At 59.0% G+C, this 23,878-nt stretch overlaps 1 protein-coding gene across 1 annotated transcript; it reads right to left on the reverse strand.

Annotated features, from left to right (window-relative positions):
* Positions 1-5,427: 5,427 nt before the first annotated feature.
* Rab8a (RAB8A, member RAS oncogene family) lies at positions 5,428-22,826 on the reverse strand. The gene is made up of 8 exons (XM_076870741.2): positions 22,693-22,826; positions 17,863-17,923; positions 15,914-15,974; positions 12,567-12,644; positions 11,224-11,313; positions 10,366-10,431; positions 9,373-9,423; positions 5,428-6,780 (listed from the first exon to the last, which is right to left on the reverse strand). The coding sequence occupies exons 1-8, from the start codon at positions 22,814-22,816 to the stop codon at positions 6,688-6,690; spliced, it is 624 nt and encodes a 207-aa protein (XP_076726856.1). The 5' UTR covers positions 22,817-22,826; the 3' UTR covers positions 5,428-6,687.
* Positions 22,827-23,878: the final 1,052 nt, after the last annotated feature.

Raw genomic sequence — 23,878 nt, forward strand, 5'->3', positions numbered from 1 at the left:
GTCAACGACTCAAGCAAGAGACACAGGGACCCCAGCTTTTCACTCACTGCTCTGTGGCCTTGCATGAGTCACTCAGCCTCTCTGGGCTTCGGTTTCTGCATCTGTGAACTGAGCAGGATCACATCCTCTGAGTCACATAAAGATGACAGGAGGGAAGCCTCAAGCAGGGGACATGGGCTCAGTTAGCAACGGAATCAGTTTTCTGGGTGGTGACTTCGCCCAGTGTCTTTGGACTTGGCTGGGGTTGACGCAGGCTCGGGCTCCGGACCTCCTGGGCTGGGCCACCTTGGGCAACTCCCTCTACTTCTCTGATCCTCCACGCTCTCCTTAGCTCATGGGCTGGCTCCTTGAAGGTGTGGGGCAAACTGCTGGGAAGAGGATAGGAGGGACCAGTGGGACTTTGTCACTAGGAAAGCCTGCCCACGGAGGGTCTCATTTGCATGGGGAGGGTCTCTGGTTTCTTGGCCCAGACCCTGAGGCCCCCTCACTCCCCTGACCACTTAGGGACGTGGGCTTCCACACACTGGCGTCCTCAGGATGTCACCGCAGAGTCCCCCCCATGTCTGCAGTCCACCCATGAACACGCAGCCCCCAGGGGAAGCGGGTGTCACCGTGGTGGGGACAGCCGGGCTGGGACTCCACCGTGGGTGGCCACCGGGCAGGCGGGCAGGGCGCTGAGCTCCGGGAAGTGCGTGGGCTGCAGACGTGGGTGGGCGGTGCTGAGGCTGTGCTGGGCCCGTAGCTCCTGCCTCCCGCCATTCCTCCCCTTGATCTGCCCTCCCTTCCCACAAGCAGCAGCTGAGCCCTGGCCCTGTGCGGTCACTGCACTAGACGCTGGGATGAAGCAGAGGGTGAGACAACAGCCCGCGAGAGATGGGTGCTGGACCGGCTGAGTCCACAGGCAAGAAGGGGTGACAGAAGAGGAAAGATGAGGGCAAAGGCCCCGGGGCAGGAATTAATTTGGCTCACTTGCAAAGCAGACAGGTGCCCAAAGGTGGCACCATCCAGACGTTCCTCAAAGGACAAATGGAGGAGCCAAATGTGGTGCGTCCAGAGGTCTCGGTCTGTTTTGTGTTGCTACCTCAAAGAACCTGAGGCCGGATAACTTATAAAATAAAGAGGTTTATTTGGCTCATGGTTGTGGAAGGTCCCAACAGCATGGCAAGGATCTTCTGGCTCATGACAACGTGGCAGAGACGCAGGCAATAGGCATCATGCAGAAGGGGCCGAGCAAGTAGTCCTCATTGCTTTCTAGAGAATTAACTCCAGTGAGACCCACCCCACCCTTAGACCAGCCTGAGTCCCTCTACCTTCCACAAGGCCTCACCTCACATAAAGGTGCCAGCACAACACTGCCACACTGGGACCAATTTTTGGCACAGGAACCTTTTGAAGGATATACTCAAGCCATATCCAAACCTTAGCACTACACAATGGAACATTACTGTGCCATGAAAAGGAATGGGACACTCACCTGTGCCACAGCATGGATGAACCTTGAAAACACCATGCAGAGTGACAAATGCCTGCCTTGAAAGGTCATGCAGTGCAGGGTTCCTTTGAAAGGAAATGTCCCAAACAGGTGAATTCACAGAGCTGGGAAGCAGATGGGTGGTGGCTAGGGATAACCAGTGGGGCAGGGGTGTGGGGAGTGACTGCTAAAGAGGACAGGTGACAAAAACATTCTAAAACTCCTTGTGGGCATGGTGGCACAATTCTGTGGACACACAAGCCCCCGAATTGCAGGTCTCAGTGGGAGAGCTGCATGGTGTGAGGACAGCTCAATACAGCTGTTCCTCAAACAAAATTCAAGATGTGAATTCTCAAGGGGACATTAGCAACGGAGCCACCCCCAGGCCTGCCCCATCATCTCAGTCCCTGGGAATAAGGAAAATCAACTCCTAAAAAGAAAAAAAACCCCTCTGTGCTGGGAGCAGTGGCGCGCGCCTGTCATCCCAGCAGTTCAGGAGGCTGAGGCAGGAGGATGGCGAGTTCAAAGCCAGCCTCAGCAACTTAGCCAGACCCTGTCTCTAAATAAAATATAAAAAGGGCTGAGGCTGTGGCTCAGTGGTAAAGCACCCCTGGGTTCCATCTCTAGTACCGAAGGAGGAGGAGGAGGAGGGGGGGAGGAGGAGGAGGAGGGGGGGGGGAGGAGGAGGAAAAGAAAAGGAAAAAAAAAAAGTAGAACTCTGAAAGAAAGAAATCTATTGTCAGGCTGGGGATGTGGCTCAAGCGGTAGCGCGCTGGCCTGGCATGTGTGTGGCCTGGGTTCGATCCTCCGCACCACATACAAACAAAGATGTTGTGTTCGCCAAATAAAAAATAAATATTAAAAAACAAAAAAACAAATGGTTCCAGTTTACCATTATGTGAAGGGTGACGCCGACAACCCTCTGCTCTTCCCATTCAGCACAGTATTCAATGAAGCGCTAGTGCGGTCCAGCCGCAGGGTGGGCCAGGCTCTGTATTAGACGCTAAGGCAGGGTCCTGAGCACGCTCAAGGTGGGCGAGGCTGGGCCGGGTGTTGGGTAGGGTGGCGGATGGATTCTATGCATTTGCAATTTAGGATATTTTCCCAGGCTGGGTAGTGCAGGCCTGTAATCCCAGCTACTTGGGAGGCTGACGCAGGAGGATGGATGGCAAGTTTGAGGCCAGCCTGGACAACTTAGTGAGACCCTGTCTCAAAAAAGAAAGAAAGAAAGAAAAAGGGCCAGGAGTGTGGCTCAGTGGTGGACGCCCTTCCTGGCTTTGCCCTCCAGGGCTGGGGAAACCAACCCCAAACCTCCAGGTCATTCCAGTTTACACCAGGTTTGTGGGACGCAGCCACCTGTTAGGTCCAGTGACAGCCAACAACAGCCAACAGAAGCTACTCCGCTGCTGGTTCCCTTGTTAGGTGGGAAGGGAAGCGGTTCTGCCTGGGGCACAGACAGCGATGGCACAGCTCAGTGTCTGGTGTCCTGTGCGCTTGTCCCTGTCTGGGACCTGCCACCTCCCTGGCTGTCCACAGCCATCCTGAGGCGGGAACCGTGGTCACCCACATTTCAGAGATGGGGGTGCCGAGGCTGAGCTGGTGAGGCTGAGCACGTGCCCGGGGCTGTGCCCAGGCTGTGCCCGGGTCTGGGCTGCGCTGGGATCTGAGCCCAGGCCACTCGATTTCCCAGGGCCTCTAGAGGGCTCAGCAGGAAGGGCCGTCCAGCCAGTGCTGGGGACGCAGGGACAATAGCCACTCTTCTCCAGAATTCTGTGACCTGGGTGGGGATGGGAAGAGAAGGTCTCCGAGTGGCCGGGTCTCCCGCCCTCCCAACGGAGTGCTTGGGGACTCAGGGATGGGGACTGCGGGACACCGATGGCCACTATGCGGGGACCACACGCAGACCACCAATCTGGCCAGGCGGGAGCATGCGGCCGGGCTCCCACCTTGAGTTTGCATTCCTTTTCCTTGGTGGGATTCGGGGCACCCAGAGAGGGGGACGCTGGGCGGGGTTCAGTCCGAGCTGGTTGCGGGGAGCTGGCTGCGGGGAGCTGGTTGCTCTGCGGAGGCCACGACACCAGCTCCTCCCTGCTCAGCCCTGGAGGCCGCGTGAGCCTTCGTTAATTGAATGGGTGCAGACCACACGAGTCATTCTTGTGCTCAAGGCGAAGGCGTGATGAAGGGGACAGACTTGAGCAGGAAAGCAAGTGACTTCCCACAGCGAGGACACAGGATGAGAGAGTCGAGTTAGAGCAGCGGGCTGTGCGATATCAGGGCACCACCAGCCTAGGGTGAGGCAAGTGCCAAGGCCCTGGGGCAGCGACTACCAGGGGAGGCTGCAGTCATGAGAGGAGCGAGGATCGTGTCCCTGAATGCCAGCGGGGACCGGGGAGGCTTTTAAACAAGAGGCAGAGGGTGTCCACGTGATCAGCCCCAATGGGAGCTTGGGCACTGAGTGTACCAAGCTTCTGTGATGAGCATGTTGCACACGCATTGTCGGTCACACATGTGATGTGTGACTCCACAGTGGGGGGATTCTGGAAGCTTCTGCCTGGTTTTCCCTGCACATATCCTTGATTTGCTGATGTTGCTCTTTAGCCCTTGGCTGTGAGCCGCCTTCGCCTTGAGCACAGGCCATGGTTCAGATGTGATCTGTCCCCAGAGTTTGGAAACTTGTCCTCAGTGTGACACTCTCACAGGAGGGGCCTAGAGGGAGCCAACTGATCGTCGCCAAAGGGACTATAGGACCCTAGCTGCTGTCTGGCTTCCTGTCTTGCCATGTGACATCTTTCTCCAGCATACAATACTGCCATGACACCATCTGCCAGGGGCTGGACCAATGGGTGGCCTGACCTTGGACTTTCAGCCTCTCACAGGGTGAACTTCAGAAACCTCTTTTTTTAGTAAAGCAGGCTGCCTTGGGGGCCTTGTTACAGTAATGAAATACACTAATGCCATTCACTAGATGTTGAGCACTGGTGAGCAAGCATAGGAGGGACCTTGGGGACCCCCCAAAAGGCGGAAGGCCCCGGAATCTGGTTTAGAGGACAGGCTCTGGAGGGGACACCAGGGGACTGGGAGGCAAATGGTGGTTGAGTGAACAGCCCAGCCGGTGCAGAGCCAAGGTGAGGAGGCTCTCGGGAGGAGGGAGCTCAGTGCTCAACCTGGCCATGTCACCAGGGATCAGGACGAGAGTCTTGGGGGCCGGAGGGAAGGCTGTGGTGTGCGCACAGTGGAACTGTAGGTGGGGCGTCAGGGCCAGGGCCAGGTCCTTGACAATGGTGCCGCCTCCCTGTAAGTCCTTCAGCTGTAACTGAGGGGAGCCCCCCTGCTCCCCCAACCTGGGCTGTTTTATCATTTTTTCCTTCAGTTTTTTGAGATGGGGTCTTGCTGTTTCCCCTCTGGTCTTGAACTCCAGGGCTCCTTCAGTCCTCCTCCCTCAGCCTCCCAAGGAGCGCAGACTCCAGGCCCCGGACATCACGTTACACCCAGCTCCAAAATCTCTTTTTAAAAACTGCTTTCTGCAGTGGCGGGATGCAGCCCAGGGCGCACTCGCTGGCCAGCTCTACCCGCCCAGGTACTTCTCTTATTTGAACACAACTGGAAACCAGTCAAAAAGGTTGGAGCCAGAGTCCCGGGACTGGAATTCCAAGGGGGGCTGCAGCTCGGTGGCAGAGGGTGCTCGGTGCGAGCGGGGCCTGGGTCCCTGCCCAGTGCCAGATACACGCACAGGAACTCTGGGTGGGGAAGATGCAGGCGACAGGGGACGGAAGCAGGGGGAGACCCAAGGATGGAGGGGAAAACAGATAAAAAAATGCACGAGACACTGAGAGGGATGGAGACGTGACCCAGGAGTGGGCAGGGCCAGGGCCAGGTGGGGAGACGGCTCAGGACATCCGGGGCCCACCACCATGCTGGCCGCCTGGCCTCTGGGCAGCACGTGAACATGAAGCTGGTGAACTTTAGAATGAGCTTTAATTGGTCTGTTTTCCTTAAGTGCATTTATGATGTAAACAGAGCAGGTTAGAGACCCCAGGGGAGAGCAGACATCGCTGGTATGTTCCTTTTAATTCAAAAAAGGAGAAGGTGAAGTCAATGACTTGGATTGACAGCGACGGGGGCAGGAGGAGAGTCAAAGAAACGGTGGGGGTGGGGCGCCCTCCCCTGGATATGTGGTCCCAAATCGCAGTCTCTCCGGAGGACAAAGCTATCAAAACAGAACCGAATAATGACAGTAAAAAGCCGACCCAGGCCGCCGTGCGGCCAGCCTGTCCCTGGAATGCCTGTGCCCCGGCCGTGCCAGGGCCCCTGTGTGGACGGTGCTGTCTGGCCCCTGGCCACCTCTGGCCAGGATGCTGCACGCGCTTCCCGTCACCTGGGTCTGCCCCTGGAAATCAAAGACGGAATCACTTCATGGCACTACAAATCTGGAAAAATAAAAAAATCTCAGCTAGAAAGAATGTCCAATTTGGAGATGGCGAGAGGACAGGGTGGGGGCCGTTTGGTACCGCTGAAGGGGGAGCCCCGGCCGCGAGGCCCTGGAGGGGCTGATGCTGGGGTCACCTGCGCGGGCACAGCATCCCCCCTGCTCCAGTGGGGTGCTCAGAGGCCCGCTGGGCCACAGACCAAGACCTGCTGGGTCGGAGCGCCCGTCCTCCTCCCTCCTGGCGCTCCACACAGAGAGTCTTGGATTTGTGCTTCCCTTTGGTTTAACAGTGAAAGAGACGGGAGGAAAGTGGTTTTTGTCACTTGTCCAAAACTGAGAGGAGGCTGATGTGGGCAGCAGACCTGTCGGGTGAATGCGCCCGGCCCTGGCCATCCGTCATTTTTCGGTGCAGAGCAGACGTGCCTGGCACCACCGGCGGTGGGACCGGCTTTCTGTGGGGCGCTGCGGAGACACCAGGATCAGAGGCCCCGAGATGGGGTCTGCCCTGCGGCGGCTGCTGGTCACCGGGACCCCATCTTTCTCTCTGGTGTGATGGACAGGTGGGCCGTCCTGGTGGGCGTTAGAGGAAAATAGCAAATTCTTCTTCCATCTCCAAAGTTGAAAAAGATCAGACAGTTACTAAAATAAACAATTTCTCAATTATGTTCTGGTGGCCGAGGGCCCGGTGGCCGCGGCGGGCGAGGTGTTGGAGCGGGAGGGCCCCGCGAGCCAGGCTCGCTGGGGACAGGCACAGTCAGCTGGGCCGGGCGCGCCCAGGTAAGGCGGCTCCTCACGCCAGCGCGCAGCGGAAGAAGCTGCTCCTCTTCTGCTGGTCGGGGGTGATCTTGACGCCTTGGCTGCTGCCCTGGGGGCTGTTGCCTTCCTGAGGTCACAAGGGGTTGTCTGAGTTATTCCTGAGCTCGGCACTGCCTGGCCACCCGCCCACCCGACGACTGGCCACCGCCCCTGCCGGCCACCCACCCCACCCACCCCACCCACACCCGCTCATCCCCCCACCTCACACAGCCCCCCCCCCCGCCAGCCCGCCCTCCTGCTCCCACCCCCACTCCCTCCCACCGCCCAACGGGGTCAGTCCATGATGTCCATCCACTGGCCCCGACAAACCACTCACCCTTCCACCCCTCCACCCGCTTCCAATCACCAGCCAGTTCTCTCCTGTGTCAGCTGGTGCCTCACAGTCCACACCCCAGCTCCCCTCGCCGTCCCCCTCCCCCGGCCCCTCCCCCTCCCACCGGGCCCCTCCCACCTGGCGCCCCTCCCTCCCTTCCTCTTTCTGGTTCCCTGCCCCTCCTCCCTCCTCTCCCCCACATTCAGAGCCCTGTCACCTGGCCCACCAGCCCCAGGAACTCCTCAAACCCTGTTTTCCCCACCTCCCCGTTTGGGAGCCCCCAACTCTCTCCACCAACTCCTCCGTCTCAGCTCTCAGGCAAAACCTGCCTCCCCCGCAGGAACCCAGCCGGGGTGCGCTGGGTGCGTGTCTGGGCACCTGGCATTGGCAGAGAGGGCGCAGGACCCTGCACAGGGAGCGCTCGCTGTGGGGGGGGACGGAGACCTTGGGGAGACATAGTGAGGTTCCCACAGCGGAGGGGGGGGATGGGAATATGCATTTGGCCACGTCTATCCAGGGACTTTCTGAAGGGGGGGTGGGGTGGTGGTGGTGGTGGCTGGGGGGGGCAACAAAGAGTGGCTCCTGCAGAAGTCCCCACCTAGCGCCACACACTGACAACGCTGTGTGCGGGAACCTGTCGCAGCAGTACCCAGAGGGAGAAAGTGCAGATGCACACAGCCCTGAAGATGCTGTCAGGGCCGCATCAGGGCCACCAAAGACAAACAGGGAAGACAGAGGCAGCGCACAGCTGCTCCTCAAAACACACCGCCAGCAGGAGGGGCGGGACTTAGCTCCTGACCCAAGTTCAGAGAAAGAAGCCAGGTGTGGGACGCTGGCCTGCAATCCCAGTGGCTTGGGAGGCTGAGGCAGGAGGATGGAGAGAGCAAAGCCAGCCTCAGCAACTCAGGGAGACCCTGTCTCTAAATAAAATACAGAAAGGGCTGGGGGGGGGGAGCTCAGTGGTCGATGTCCCAGAGTTTAATGGCTAGTACCAAAAAAAAAGAAGAAAAAGGAAGAGCGAGGGCCAGGCCCGCACCACACCCCCCTCCACGCGCTGGGGCACTGGCCGGCTCTCCAGGTACCAACAGACCGGCGCTCGAAGCACCAGGCTCCATGGGCAGAGGGGTTGGGAAGGTGTGAACTTTGACCTTTACACTGAAGAAAAGAGGAATGTCGAGGAAATCCTGCGGCTGTGGGCAGCACGTCACCCCCAGGCTGCTCAGACCAGGCCTCGCGGTCGCCCCAGCTCCCGGGACAGCGGGGCTGCTGCAGACCAGAGGGCACTGCGCCAGGCCTGTTCCTGAGCACCCCATGAGGCCAGGCTTCACCCAGAGGCTGCTCAGCGCTCTCTGCTCAGACAGCATATGTACTCAGTCAAGAGGGGGCAGCGCTGGAACTAGGCCCTGTCCCCAAGGGACAGGGAGCGTTCTGTCTCAGGACAGCCTTGCTCACGCCGAGTGCTGAGGGCCTTTAAATCGCAAAGAACAGAAGCAGGGGACACACAGAGGCCCTGAGAACCTGACACCCACTGAAGGTCACAGAGCTGTCACATGTGCAGAGCTTGGGGCTGTGAGAGGCTGTCACCCTTCTGCTTGCAGAGATGGTGAGCCAGCGGCCGCCAGACAGCACAGAGTGCTGCTGGTGGACCTCTGCCCAGCCCCGCCCCAGAGCCTGGGGGTCACTCTTTCCATGCATATGATGTCATCTGTGAGACCCTTGTGCCATATCTGGGTGTGCCCCCAGCATTCACGTGCTGGGAACTCAACCCCCAAGTGCTCGTGGTATTTGGAACTGGGGCCTTGGGCGGTGATTCAGCCAGATGAGGGCAGAGGGGGCCTCCAGGATGACATGAGTTGGGCTTCAAAAGAGGAGGCAGCGACTCCGAGCGGGCACGCCTGCCGTCTCATCACGTTGTGCCCTCTGCCACCTGATGATCTAGCCAGAGGGCCAGCAACCAGCACCACACTCTTGGGCTTCCCAGCCTCCAGAACCCTGAGCTCTCAGTCTTAATCTTTATAACCCTTATTCTTTATAAGTCATCTAGTTTCCAGCATTTTGTCATAGCAACAGAAAACAAGCTAAGACCCCTTCTCAGGAGGGATGGAGGAGCTGTGTCCCCTGCTAGCTCAGGGCTGGGTGGGCAGAGCCTCGTCAGTCTGGGTGGGCGAAGCCGGCACTGATGTTCCAACTGCCCTTGCAAACCCCTCCTCCTCTCCTGGCTAGGGGCTGCTGGCTCTGGCTGGGCCTGAGAAGCAGGGCCTGGCCTGGAAGGCTACAGGCCGCTGTGCCGAAGGTGGCCAGATCCAGCAGAGGTCCAGGCAGGGAGCCAGCAAGGCACATACTCACCAATTTTTTGTCCATTTTTGCTTTGATGTCTCTGGCAAGGGTGAAAAATGCCTGTGGAAAGACCAAATTGTCAGTGCCCCTCACATGACAGGTCCCCAAGTCCCAGGTCACTTGCATGGAGTGGGTGTGACAGGCCAGTAAACAGCGTCCCATGTGTGGGTTTCCCTTCTGGCCCCAGCTCTGCCTGCCCACCGGGACCGTCCAACGTCACATCTACTTTTACTGTAGACAAGGACTTCTGTCTGAAGGCCCAGCTAGCCCTTCTCCGTCACCTCTGAATGTCCTCCCAGCCCCCATCTGCTCTTCTGACAAACAGGCGCCCCCACACACACACCCTGCCCTCGGAGGGCCCCGTGGGGGGCTGCACTAGTGCCGGCCTTCGAGGGCTTTGGCGGGAGAGGCCAGACCTGGGCACAGGCCCCGTGACATGGGAGGGTCTGCGTGGAGGGGGCTTGGTGAGAGGTGGGGCAGGCTTCCTCGTGTGGGCCAGGACCCCGGGGAGGCCTGGGAAGGGGGAGATGGGGTTCAGGCAAAGGATGCACCAAAGGCTGAGAGCGCGGCCCAGGTGGCTGTGGGTGGAGGTGGTGGGTCAGGGCCAGGGAGGGAGGGGCCTGGCCTTTGCCCTTGTCCCTGTAGGGAGTCTGGGGCGGTATGATGTGGAGGTCCCTCTGGGAGCTGTCCCTAGGGTGGGGAGTGGAGAGGTGATGGGCCGGGCTCCGTCAGGCCTCCCTACTCTCTTGCCTTCAGCCGGTGGGACTCTGGGCCTGCTCCCCAGGTGCCCGAGAGCCAGTGAGAGGACACGAGCTGGCTGCCCAGCGGGGCCTGTGCCCTCATGGCAGCCAGGGACTTCCACGGGCTGCTGGCCCCGCACACTGAGGGGAGCGACGCAGGGCGAGCCCCCGAGGTCAGCCTGCACTCTACAGCTGGGGCTAGTCCCTCCGGCAGCACCCCCTCAGCCCCCAGGGGCCAGTCCCAACAGGGCCCCAGACTCACGTTCTCCACGTTGATGTTGGCCTTGGCGCTGGTCTCCATGAACTTGATTCCATAGTCAAGGGCCAGCTGTGAGGGAGACAGTGTGCCCATGTCAGCCCGACCCGGGGTGTGCCAGCCCTGGGTGGGCAGTGCCGAGAGGTCCGGCCACAGGCTCGCCCTGCGCTGGTGGACTGAGGAGGCAGTGGGGGACCCCCGAGTTCTAGGGGGGAGTGGGCCATAGCACTCCTCACTGGTGCTACGGATGCAGCCGAGACCAGGAGGGTGGACAGGGGCCTGGGCAAAGCCACAGCCCTACCCCTACTCTTTGTGGCCTTGGCAGCTGACAGGTCGGGATGAGTTCCCATATGGCGTTGGACGGGGTGTGCAAAGCACCCCAGGAGGCCGACCCTCCCTGTGTGGCCTTCGGCAGGAGGCCCGGCTGGTGCGCTCTTCCTGCTGGACGACCAACTCCCGCTGGAGCCCCTCAGGCAAACCGGGACGGCAGGTCACTCTGTGCTCATAAAAACCATGAAGGGGACAGCCAGGCATGGTGGCACATGAGGCTGAGGCAGGAGGACAGCCAAGTTGGAGGCTAGCCTGGTAAAGCTCGTGAGACCCTGTCTCACGAGTTCAGTGGTAGAGCAGCCCTAGACTCAGTCCCCAGCATGACACACACATGGAGGGCCGTAGCTGGGTGTAGTCAGTGGCAGAGCCCTGCCCGGCATGCACAAGGCTTGGGCTTCAGCCAGCACCATAAAAAACAAGGATTGTGAAGGGTCCCCCCAAAGCCCTGACTCTACGTTGGTGAGCCCTCAGGGCGGCCCTCTGCGGCGGGAGGACCCTCTGCCCCTCGGCGCCCAGGTGGGCCATCATACCCACCTTCTCTCCCCGTTCCCTGGACACCTGTCTCTTGTCGTTCACATCACACTTGTTCCCAAGTATCATCTTCTCCACGTCTGCAGAGGCGTGCTGCAGGGAGGGGACAGGGGTCAGACTGGATTGTGGGCAGGTGCCTTGGCCTGCACGCGGCCCGTTCCTCAAAATCAGAGAGCTGAGGTCAGGTCCACGGGCACATTCTGGCGCAGACGACAAGCTGAGGCTCAGGGAGGCTGAGCAGCAGGCCTCACGTCGCCCAGCCAGTGCCAGGGTGGCAGCTTCCGACTGATCCCAGGGCTGCAGCTGCCACTCAGACGCACACTAAGACCCTCCTGGTTGCTGAGAACAGCTTCTCTTTGGGCTGCGTCAACCAGACCCGGGGTCTGGCGGGAGGTGGGGGCTCTGACCCTGCTCTCTCCTTCTCTGGGCTCTGGAAATGGGCCATGCTGAGGTCACTGAAGCTCCCCTCTGTCCCCAGCCCTGGGTACCGCCCCTTCCCCAGGGATGCCTCACTCCTGGGCGGTCTTTCACAAATCCTCACTTAGGCCTGAAGGGGGGGACACCAGGAGGCGCCTTCTCTTCACCAGCTCCATTCTGAGTGTGACCGTCGTGCTGCTCCCTGCTGCCCACGGCCAGACCCGGAGGGCGGCCACATCAGTGTGGCCGCCTCCCCTCCCACCAAGATGCCCTCCCAGCCCGGGCGCCGGCTCCAGCAGGTGAGCTCCTGGGTGCTGAGCCAGGCGGTGCGACTGCTCATGAAGCGCCTGCTCCTGGCTGGCCCAGGGCTCCGGGACCCCGGGAGGACAGTGACCCTGCTTCTGCTTCTGCTGTGGCCTCTGGACAGGTGGAGCTCTCTGCTGGGGTCTCAGGCCCAAAGCCCCAGGGGGTCAGTCCTCTGGGCACCGCCCTCTGGGGCAGTCAATGTTCTGGGGACGGGAAGAGTCGAGGTGGGGCTGCCCTCCTCCGCCCTGTCCCTCCAGGGTTCAGGGTCCCCTTTCACAGCCAGCTGCTGCCTGAACACAGGTGGCCTGCACCCGCTCACGCCCTGCTCTACCGTAGCTCAAAGTGCAACGTGAATGCCATCTTACCACACCCTCCAACACAAGGGTCACACTGGTTCTAGAGCCTTCTCTCTGAAAAGCACCAAACGCTGATGGTGACCCAGAGCCCCGACAGCTGGTCTCGTGACTGAGACTGGTCACACCCGACTGCCCAGCCCGAGCTCTCAGGCTGGTGTGTGGTCTCTGGGGTCCACCGCAGGGTCAGCCTGGCTCCCACTCTGTCCCCCACTCTGTCCCCACCTTCGGGGCTCTGCACCTCTAGCTCTCTCTGGGCCTTGTGCTCACCTCCTCAATGTTCCGAATCCAGTTCCGGATGTTGTCGAAGGACTTCTCGTTGGTGATGTCGTAGACCAGCATGATACCCTGAGCCGGGGGACAGGGACAGAGGCTCTCAACAAGCTGCAGGCCCTCTACACAGAGAGCCCCAGCAGGGTGGGGGCCACGTGTGCCTTTGTGGTGGTGACAATGTGACATGCTCCCTGCCAGCACAGAGAGCAGTGGCCCTCAGCTCAGGCTCAGGGGCAGGAAGCCAGCCCCTCTCTCCATCCCTGGGTTCCTTCTTTCCAAGGGACTCTAGCACCGGCTGCCCTGTTCTCCCAGGCCAGCCTCGGCCACCAAGGTGACCTTTCTGCCCCCAGGCCAAACCCTGCCACACCTCACTCACAAGTCTTGCTGGCTCCAGTCAGCAGGCCAGGCTTGGGCCACGTGCCCCATAGCCAAGCGCCCTTGGCCTTCACCCTGCGAGCCCTGCTCCAAGGGCCCTGCAGCCCTCCGCTGCTACTGGCCTCCTCCCCACCCCACTCACCCTCCCTAGATCGCCTCCAAGGCTCAGCTGGGGCCTGTCTGGGGCCAATGGCAGTGGCATGGCAGTGGGTCTTGCTACAGCCACCTGTGCCCTGGCAGCGTCCCCTCTGCAGTGGGAAATCTGAGTGGACTGTGCTCTAAGCCTGTCTAGTTTCATCGGAGGAAATGAATGCAGAACCGGGGTCCCCCAGGGAAGCCTGACCCTGGTGCCCAGGTGCCCTCGTGACCCCTCAGAGCAGAGGCCAGTGTCAAACACTGGGCTGAGTGGCACTGCGGCCCTTCTGTCCCCTAGCCAATGTGCAGAGGCAGCTGGGAGCCAGGCCCTGGGTCATGAGAGTGCGGGGCGGCCCCCCCACTGCTGTCTGCTACAGGGGACCGAGGCTCCGGGAGGGTCAGCTCTGACAGAGGTGATGACCCTGCTCCTGTTAGAGCCCCCTTTTCAGCACCAAAATAAAGCACAGGGCCCTTCACCAGACCTTGTGCTGCCCTGGGTGTCACCTGTGGAGAGTCAGCCTGCAAGGCCAGCACAGTCCCCTTTTGGGGCTGAGCACCGGGCTCTGGGGCAAATGGCCAGCTCATGCCCCGGCCTGGCTCACTCCATTCCTCCAAGCTACTTGCTCCCCGAGATGAGCCCTGTGTCTGGGGCACAGGGGGCACTGACCTCTGGTGCTGGCCAGGACATTTCTGAGGCCACCCAAGTTTGCAGAGAAAGAATGAACTGGGCAGCCCCAGGCAGCTGGGCAGCTGTGTCAGACAGAGCCTCTGCCCTGTCACTGCCAACCCCAAGATGCAGTGAGGGCTGAGGCTCCTCAAAGGTGCTACCTGGGACCCTCATTCAGGAGTCTCTAGGGGACACTTAACAAAGACTGCTACGGGCAGGCTGGGAGGTGAGGGAGGCCGTGATGCTGGTCATGCCCCAGCCACAGCCAGGGCAGAAGACCTGCACACGCTCTGCCCTCAGGGGCGAGACCCCGAGAAGCACAAAGCCCTTTTTGCCGTTATCCAAGGACCATCTCCTAGGAGGCCCAGGATTCCTGCTGCCACTAATAAATTGGCGCCACTGTCCAAGACTCTTAAGTTCCTGGATATTTACCTATCGTGTGGGGAGGAAGGGGATCACCTGGGGACAAAACACTGGGCTGTCACCCTGTCCCAGGTTTTCTTGGAAACTCCCTTCAGTGGGTATTTCCGGTTGCCACACAGGGAACACCCTCTGTCTGGAGGCTTCCGATGGGACAGCAGACACCCAGGGCTTGCCAAACCTGGGGTTCCTAGGGCCACGCTGACAGTGCCGCTGCAGGGGTGGTGACTTTCTCTGCCATACTCGGCTCAGGGCACCTGAAATGTGCTGGTTTGACGAGGGGCTGGATTTCAACTTCCACTGATTGACGGTGGCTAGTGCCTGCTGTGGGCAGGACTGGCCAGGCTGGGAGGGCTGAGAGCCACCGGCGCCTCCTGCTGGCCGAGCACATGGGCCCCGGCCCGCCCCCTGTGTGACCAGCCCCGGCTCCTGGTTATCAAGCAGGGATAGCGATGCCACCTGCACGCGGAGGCTCCTGGCCAGGCGCAGGGAGGTCACTCAAGCCAACACATGGCGCCACTGTCTGAAGCACGGGAGGGCTCAGGGGACCACGTGGACAGGCTATTTTAGCCCAGAGACGAAAAGAACCTACCTGAGCCCACACAGCCCTCTCCAGGGGGCAGAAGGTCCCTGGGACCCCAGGGGCCAGGGGCCCCGCTCCACCACCCTCCACTAGAGCACAGCAAGGTGAGGGGAAAATAAGCGATTAATTTTAATGAACAGCACTAAGGTTGCGAGCCTCCGATTGAGTTTCCGTTGTTTCAGACTCTGAGTGGGACGCTCTAAATACTTAATGCCTTCATTCATCGCTGCGCACGCACGCACGCACGCACGCACGCACGCACGCACTCAGGCACGCACGCACGCAGGCACGCCTCCCTGCGCTCCTCCTGCAGACCCACGGTTCCCAGGCACTGAGCATGCGCGGTGTCTGAGGCGGGGCACTGCCCTCACCAAGCTTCTGGTCTAGTGGGGAAATCAGGGACCTATGCACCCAAATGTTGGGGTGCACATGGAGGGGGTGCTGGGAATGAGGGGACGCTTACTCATCCTCACAGCAGCCGGTGGCACACTCCTGCTCCCTGTTCCATTTTCCAAGTGAGGAAACTGAGCTCAGAGGGTGGCCCAGATCCTAGGCAGGACCAGGGGGTCCGCTTCCTACTCCCACTGGGCCCTGGATCCCCTGCCTTGTCCACTCCTCCCGTGAGCAGGACCTGTAGGCAGCACCGGCTCTTCCCCTCCCTCTAGCTCTGAGCAGGCCCCGAGCAGGCGCTGCTGAAGGAGGGAAGCGAACAGCTTTCCTGCAGCTCAGCCTGCAGCAGGCCTGGGCGACGGGTGAAGCTCCAGTTATTAGCCCCAAACAAGTCAGCGCCTGGAAGGTCTCCAAGTTTGGGTAGCAAATTCCACAGGGGCTGATGTGGGCCATGTGACCCCTCTAGGTGTTGGGGCATGCCAGCTCTTAATTTCAGTGACCTCACCTGGAAGAACCGGCTTCCAGGGCTTCCAGGTTTTCCTTGAATGACTCTTCACTTTATGTAAACCCTGCATTATCTCTGAAGCCAGAGGGGATGCGTGCACACAGGAGGGAGGGGGCGGGAGGGGCGCACCGTCTCTTCCTGAAACTAACTCAAGACCCACCCGCCTCCTAAGGAACCAGACACAGGCTGCACAGAACCACCAGGCTTTGGCGTGGGTGGCGCACGGATGCTCACTTGACTTCAAAAAAGACAAAACGAAAAATCCATACCATGGCTCCCCGGTAGTAGGCCGTGGTGATCGTCCGGAACCGTTCCTGGCCGGCTGTGTCCCTGACATGAGAAGGAGGATCAGGCATATTAGGGATAACATAGGCAAGACTGTCCCCAACAGAGAGCAGCAAGCATTTACTGAGGACACGGCTCTCCATGGGGCCTCTGCTCTCCCTGGGACCACAGAAAAGGGAACTCTGGCTTGAGAAGTTGAGGACCTCGGGCGTCTTCCAGCTGGGGATGTGGCAGGGCCAGGATCTCTTCGTTGGCCCCTGTCCCCTCTCTGCTGTGCCGCTGCTTCCAGTGAACTCTGCTTGGGGTTTCTACGTCACAGAAGAGCCAGACTGAACGCTAGTGACTGACACCCAGGGCCACTCAAGGAGAAGGCTGGTGGTCCCGCGGGCCACAACCACAGCTGGAGTCCGGGGAGCACAGCTGCAGCTCCTCCACTTGGTTTTGGGGGCGGGGAGCCCTTCCTCACTTCTCTGTGATGGGGAGTGTTCCGATGGTCCAGGGAGGGGACAGGACGGCTGGGCCAGAGGCAGTCACGCCCAGCCCTGCTCTTGGCCAGGAGGATGGTGTTTGGGTTAAAGGTCGCCTAACTGATGGGTGGCAGGGCCCAGACAGTAAGCAGCAGCCTGGGACGCCTTCTATCCCTGGCCCGTTCCTCCTGCGGAGGCCCCACGTGTCTGGCCTGTAGAAACTGCTCATTCCGTGCTGGGTTCACTTTCTACCTTTGTGGTGTTTCTGGGGTGCTGGGGTGGAACCAGGGCCACACCCCAGCCCCAAAGCTACCAGTGCTTTTTTTAAGTGCGAGGGGGACGGTGGGCTGGTTAGGGCAGTCACTTTACCCTGGCCTTCTCAGAAGGGTTCTAAGTCACTCCTCCATCAAGGTTGCTAGGAGCAGAAGCAGGAGGAGAGGAGGAAGGGAAAGCGTGACTTCTGCTTGCTGCTACAGTGTCACTCAGACTTGGGCACAAGGCTGCAGTGGGGCCACCGTGTTGGAGGTAGAGGACCTTTTTTTTTTTATGGCTTGTAACTTACAAGGTGGCCAGAGACTGAATGGCTACCAAGCTGTGCGGGTTGACAGGAGTGACACCTCATCCAGTTTTGGGGTCTGAAATCACATTAAGGGGTGAGCATCGCTGGAGCAGAGGACACCCTCGAGGCTCTGAGCTCACTCAAGACAGAGTCAGGGAGGGCGGCGTCAGGGTCCATCTCAGGACCCCACCAGGACGACCCGCTGCCACCCAAAGGTGCCTGACTGGCGTGGGGGTGACCCACTCGGCAGCGTGACTCCTCCCTGCGCACGGCGTGGGTGCGGGGCTGCCCTCTACCCGACCACCTGGACCCGGCCGCCCAGCTGCATGGAGTCAGTGCCATGGTGGGGACTCGGCAGCTCGCGACTTCCCCAATTTAACGTGGCAAGGGAAGTCGCCCTCGGGTCTGAGGGCAGGTCCCACCATTGGGCCTGGCCTCCTCTGAAGGCTTAATTCCAGTTTGGGGGTTTCGGGTCTGCACGCCAGAAGGGAGGCCCGGGAGAGAAAAGAGGAAGTGATATCAGGCCTTGACCCCCAGTGAGCTGACGGCTCAAGAGGAAACTCCCGGCCAGGCGACCTGCTGTCCTTGCCTCACCACCTCACCACGCCCGGCACAGAGGCTCTCCCAGCCCAAGGGCGAGCTGCCGGACCTGGACCTGGACCTGGGCTGGCCGGTACTGGAACGCTAAGCTAAGGGACACGGGAGTTCTGCCCCACAGGCACAGACACGAGGCCGAGCAACCAGCAGAACCCAGCTCCCTGGGCGGGTGTGAGCTCCAGCGGCTCTGAAAAAGTAGTCAGGGCTGGATGGGAGAGGGCAGGGGTCACGGGGACGGCACCTGGGTGGGCACCGGGGGCTCTGGCCTGAGCGTGGCTGAGGGGAGGGCCCGACCAGTGACGACTCTCACCATATCTGCAGTTTGATCCTCTTGCCATCGAGCTCTATGGTCCTGATTTTAAAGTCAATTCCTGAAAGAAAAAAGCAAAGGGATGTCATTGCCAGCCCCTTCCTAGCTGTGTGGGAGACAGATGTGGCCACCGAGCAGGTCACAGCCGTGACAGCATGTGGAGTGCCTGCCTGGCGCTGGGCCTGGGGATCTCAGAATCCACATCTAGTCTGGAAGCATCTGGAAATGCTTTTCAGTCTCCAGAAGGAACCTGGGGCTTTGGGGGCTGCTGGGAGCTCCCGGGGAGGAGCCAGGGCAGGGCTGAGGGCAGACCCTCAGGCCCAGGTCTCAACGCTGGGCTCTCACGCCCTCGATGCCCGCTGAACATGCCCCTGCCAGGGCAGCCTCCCACAGCTGGCCTCCAAGGGCCCTCCCCACCGCCCGGCACACCAGAGCTCCTGCTGCCGACCTTTCTCTGCAGGTGGCCTATGCCCTGCCTGCCTATCCAAGACCTGCTCAAAGGTCACCAAGAAGCCTTCCTGACCCTACTCTCCTCCCTTCCCACCTGCTACTTTTAATTCCCTTTGCCCAGGCTAACCCCAAGCTCTCCAGGCTGCCAGGGCTCCCCCTTGGGCCCTCTCCAGCCTGCAAAAATACAACTATGTCAAAAGCTAACCTCTGCTCCAGACCTTCCAGTGTGGCCATAAACCAGGTGTGGAATATTATTCAGCCTTGAAAAGGAACAAAGCACTGCCACAGGCTACCATGTGCACATACCTCAGAAACACAATGCCGAGTAACAGAAGCCAAGTGCGAAAGGACACAGACTATGATTCCATCAGTGTGAAATGTCCAGAAGAGGCCAATCCATACAGACCAGGAGTATACTCATGGTTGCCAGTGGAGGAGAACGGGAAGATTAAGAGGGCTGGCTTAGGGGTCCAGGGGCTTCTTTATGGAGCAATGAAAATGTTCTAAAACTGATTGCTGAATGGATGCCCCACTGTGAACGTACTAAAAGCCACCAGATCACACATTCCAATGGGCAAATGTAGCATATGAGTTCCATCTCAAAAGAGCTATTTAAAGAATGTCAACCCAGGGCTGGAGATGCAGCTTGGTGGCTTACCCAGCACACATGAGGCCCTGGGTTCGATGCCCAGCACCACAACAAGAACAACCAACGCAAATCACCAGACCACATGCACACCTTCCGGAGGCTGTCCTCCTCCTCCCCAGTCAAACTGAAATCAGCTGCCCAGGCGTTTCAAGGGCCTGCCTGAGCGGGTCACCTCGTGGCACCCACTGGTCAAGACCCTCTCTCTGGCAACACTGACCCGGTGGCTCTTTCCGAAACCCCCAGCACGCGCCTGTCCCTGGGCTTTCCCATCGCTCTTCCCTCTCTGGAACGCTCCCTCCACAGCCTCTGGGTCCCATTTGCTCAGGTCCATGTTCAAGTGGCCTCAGGGGAGCCTTCCAGCCCATCGTCACCTCCTCTCCCCTGGCCTGTCCACACCCCTTCACCAACTTATACCAACATTGGATCCGGTCGTCCTTCGGTATCCGACCAGGACTGGTTGCACAACCCCCCGAAGATACCAAAATCTGAGGATGCTCCCGCCCCTTCTTCTTCTTTTTTTTTTTTTTTTTAATATTTATTTATTTATTTTTTTAGTTTTCGGTGGACACAACATCTTTGTCTGTATGTGGTGCTGAGGATCGAACCCCGGCCGCACGCATGCCAGGCGAGCGCGCTACCGCTTGAGCCACATCCCCAGCCCTCCCGCCCCTTCTTTAAGATGCGGTGTTTCACTGGATCCCTCCACATCCTCCGAGACTCGAAATCGAGACTCGAAATCTCCCCTAGGTGACGTCTAACACCGGATACAATGCAAATGTTTTACAAACAGTTGTTACATTGTCTTGTTAAGGAAGAATGACAAGAAAAGTTTTGTACATGTTCAGTACTGATGTAACTTAAAGAAAATCCAATTCACGGTTGAATCCACAGATCAGACCCTGCGCATACTCAAAGTCAGACTGCATCTGCTCAGGGGAGCCCTGGGTAAAACCTGCCCATGTGAATGGTCTCTGTGGAGAGAGGCGTCAGACCCAACCTTTGTCCCTTGGGCTGTTCTAAACTCTGCTGGAGAAGACGGGAGGCCTAGGTCTGCCTGACCTCTCAGAACCCATGCTGGGGACATTAACTTGGTCCCTGCCAGCCTCCGAGTTGTCCTGGGGACCAATGGGAATACAAGCCTGCACCTGCATTTCACCCACTAGAACATAAGCCCCCTGAAGGCAAGGCTTGATCCTCTTCCTGCTGTTACCTCCAGTGACTGAATACTGCGGGGCTGGCATGCAGATGTGCCAGACCTCAGTCCCCAGACACCTCGGCTTCAGGCCTCACTACATTTATGCTTCCCTTGGATTCACCTGAGTCCTTTCTGTGGCCCTAGCACCAAGGCTGACATCAGGCACTGCTTAAAGGTGGCCGAGTGAAAAATTAGAAGCAGCCGGGTCAGCATGGTGCTGTATGGCTTAGGAAGCACTTTCTGAATGTCATCCTTCTTGATGAAGCAATGAATGGGCCCCTGAGGAGCTGTGCTGGTGAGAACCAATTCCAGAGAGCCACAGGGCCAAGTTCATACCACAAGTGATCAATGGAGCTGAGAATGGGCTCTGGCAAAATCATAACAAGGCAGAAATGAATAGCTCCTCAATCCCTGATCTATAAAGAAAACCCAGAGCTAAACTCAGTGCCAACAGACAGCTGCCTCCGTGGATTCAGCGTATTCAGGGCAAGCAGTTCAGGGTCTTCAGATCCGAAAACACTCCCCACCTCTTGTCACAGATGCTCAGAGATATACAAAATCAAGAAGCACTGTTCACCGGCCAAGCCCATCACTTTGTCTATGCTCCTCCTGGGTTTATTAACACTCCAAATTTAATTAGGAGGCATAAACTTTACGAGGCCTAAGAATTATGAGGCCATAACTTCAAGGTCATGGCAAATTAAACTTTCCTAGAAGACAGGGGGCCCATAGAAAAGCTACAAATGTAGTGTGAAGAACACTAGAGGAAGGAGGGAACGTGAGTTCAAGTGCTACCTCCACTTCCCTCAGTGACCTCGACCAAGTCACATCTTCACCTGCAAATGAGAAGGCCAGCCTTCTTGGAGCTCAGAAGTGCTAGAGAGGGTCCTGGTTAAGAATTAAAAACTCAGCAAAAAAGCCCAAGTTGATCTCAACAGTGCTTGCACTGAGCAGGAAGTACCTGAGGCTGAGCACCTGAGCTATGGGATGAGAGTGAGCCACTGTCTTGACAGGAGTCAACACCAATTCCTGGCTGTTTGGGACTCAAGGGCTACCAAAGTTTGACCTTGAACGAGAGAGGGGGAGAGAGTTCAGAAACACCTGTAGGAGCCGCTCTGCTTGCCCTGGATGGCCTCTGGCAATGGTAATAAACTTTACTCATGGTGTACTTCTGAGCCTCAGCCACCCAGGGCACTGGCCAAGGCAGATGGCTACTGGAAGTCAAGCATGATTTCCAATCCAATCCCTTCTGCATGTAATTGTTTTACAAAGTGCAGGTCCTGGAGCAGGGCAAGGATGGAGTTAGCACATCACAGTGGGATTCAGGGAGATAAAATGACTTGGTTGACGTTACACAGGGGTAAAGCAAAGCTCATCCCCTAGGTTTCTAGTTTGGGACAAAATTTCTGGGCTTGGTGACCATTTCCCCTCCTGAGCAGGACTAGGTATCTCCCAGGCCACTCTGATCCAGAATGGTCAAACCTTTTCACTGTGGGCAATGACTGTTTTTGTGGCAAGGAGAAAAGTCAGCTCCACCTCTGTGGACGACAGAACTGAGATGCGACAAGCCAATTTTGTTCAACCACAATGTGGGCTGGCCCTGCAGGAAAAGCTGTACTGCAAAGTGACAACTGGAATCCTGGGCCCTGTGATAGGGAAGTCAAGGTTTTCTGTGGCAGTGGCTGATTTCAGTTTCTCACCGAGGCTTTATCTTGCATCTCCTTGGGGATGACGGGTCCCAAGGCAGGCAGCTGTCACTTGCCATTGCTGTCACCATTCCCTCTAGAAGAAAGTCACTCTTGGGAGTTGGGAGGAGAAATGGCTCAACTCCTGAATATTCCAGAGTAAAGAGCGGGCTCCCCTGCTCTTTATGATTGGAGTCCTAGCTCCAAGGTGGATAAGCTATGCCTGTTCTAGGGGGTGCATGGTGGCATCATTCTGGGATAACCAAGCCTCAAGTTTCAGGGTCTGATCCACCCAAGTTCGAATCTTATTCTTGCTACTATAACCTTCGGTGAGTCCCAAGCCCTCCCTGAGCCTCCAAATTCTCATTTGTAAGATGAGCTTATACACAGTACCTAACATAGGATGCCGAAGACTGTGTTAATGCACACAACGAGCCCAGCACATAGAAAATGCTCAATAAGGTCAGGTGTCACTGTCCCTTTTCCATGCCAACTCCCCATGTCTCAGTTTCCACCTCTGTAAGAAGGACTCCCAAAGAACCGTTTCGAGGGCTGCTTCGAGGACAGAAAGAGATGACAGGCGTGATGACGCCAGCTCAGGACATAAACTTCCTAACAGGCTGGGAATCAGAGCCTCTGTGTCCCCATCTGCACAATGGGCATTAGTCCCACCACCAGGACTCGGGAAACCCAGAATGGAGGTGGAGAGGGCTGCTCTTCTCCTATCAGACCCCCTCGACCCTTTCGGAGCCCTGGACCCGTCCAGCCGGGTCGACCCCTCTGCCCCAGCAGCTCCGGGGCGCGCCAGGCCCAGGCCTCCAAGGCCCCCGACCGCCCCCCGGCCCCGCTACCTATGGTGGAGATGAAAGTGGAGTTGAAGGCGTCCTCGGAGAAGCGGAACAGGACACAGGTCTTCCCCACCCCCGAGTCCCCGATCAGCAGCAGCTTGAACAGGTAATCGTAGGTCTTCGCCATATTACACTCTCTCCCGGACGGGAAGTGCGGACAGCGCCTCGCCACTGGCCGCTGGCCACGTCCATCAGTGCCGAACCCGCCCCCCATTGGCTCCCGGCCCGCCGCACGTCACCGCGGCCGACGCCCGCCCCAGAGCCCCGCCCTTCGCGGGGGGACCCAGGGAAGGGGCGAACTGGGTCCGGAGCCGGAAGCAGCCCGAGTGCGCCGCCCATTGGCCCGCTCTTGGAACAGGGCTGGCTGCGATTGGCCAACGGTGAAGAGTCTGGGGCTTCAAATGGGACCAGAGAGGGGGCACGGCATTCCGAGTCCCCGCCTTGTTCTCCCCAGTCTGAGCGGCTCCGCCCCGCCTCCCGAAAGGAGGGGGAGTGTGGGGCGCGCCTCCAACGGCTCCGCGCGCCGGCAGCTCGGGGGCGGGGCCTGGTGCATGTGCGCACGCGCACTGGGAAGACCGTTGGTCTCCAGCAGAGGGCGCAAGCGCGTGGAGGGAGCGCTAAAGGCCCGACCCAAGGCGCGCAGCCGCAGTAGGTGTCGAGGCTAGCGCGGGAAGGATGGGTGACGGTGCTGGCACCGTCAACTGCAGGTTTATGTGCCAGCCCCGGGAGGGCGCAGGTTGTACTCGTAAAGCAGCCCCTTGAGACGTGCCCGTGATCGTGGTGCTGTCCAGTGGGCCTACCTAGAAGACCTCTGCGGGCTGCGCCCTGGGGCGCGCTGGGACTCCGCAGGATCCGCCCTCCGACCTAATTAGGCCGACCCGGCCCACCCGGCCTCCAGGGCCTCCCCCGAGCCTCGTCTGGCCCGCGCCGGTCCAGCCCGCAGGCACCTGGCGGTCTCGCACCTGCTGGGGCAGTCAGGACAGTGACAATTCTAGGTAGCATTTAGGAGCGTTGGTTCTGCGCCTGAAGGTGCTCTGCACACTTGTAAAAGCAAAAAAATACTGAATCCCCACACCAGCCCAGCCAGGTAGGTATGACTTTCTAGTTTTATGGTGAGAAAAAACTGAGGCCAAAGGAGGTTAAGTGACTTTCCCAGGCTCCGAAGTGGGAAATTGGATTTGAACTCAGA

Source organism: Callospermophilus lateralis, chromosome 1 (genome assembly GCF_048772815.1).
Source record: "Callospermophilus lateralis isolate mCalLat2 chromosome 1, mCalLat2.hap1, whole genome shotgun sequence".
Taxonomy (NCBI): Eukaryota; Metazoa; Chordata; class Mammalia; order Rodentia; family Sciuridae; genus Callospermophilus; species Callospermophilus lateralis.

Excerpts from the sequence above, each read along its gene's own strand:
- Rab8a (XM_076870741.2), bottom strand. The coding sequence starts at position 22,816 with ATGGCGAAGACCTACGATTACCTGTTCAAGCTGCTGCTGATCGGGGAC. Across the intron at positions 15,975-17,862 it reads AGGATCAAACTGCAGATATG|GGACACAGCCGGCCAGGAAC; the intron begins GTGAGAGTCGTC and ends TTCTCATGTCAG. Across the intron at positions 10,432-11,223 it reads CCAGGGAACGGGGAGAGAAG|CTGGCCCTTGACTATGGAAT; the intron begins GTGGGTATGATG and ends TCTCCCTCACAG.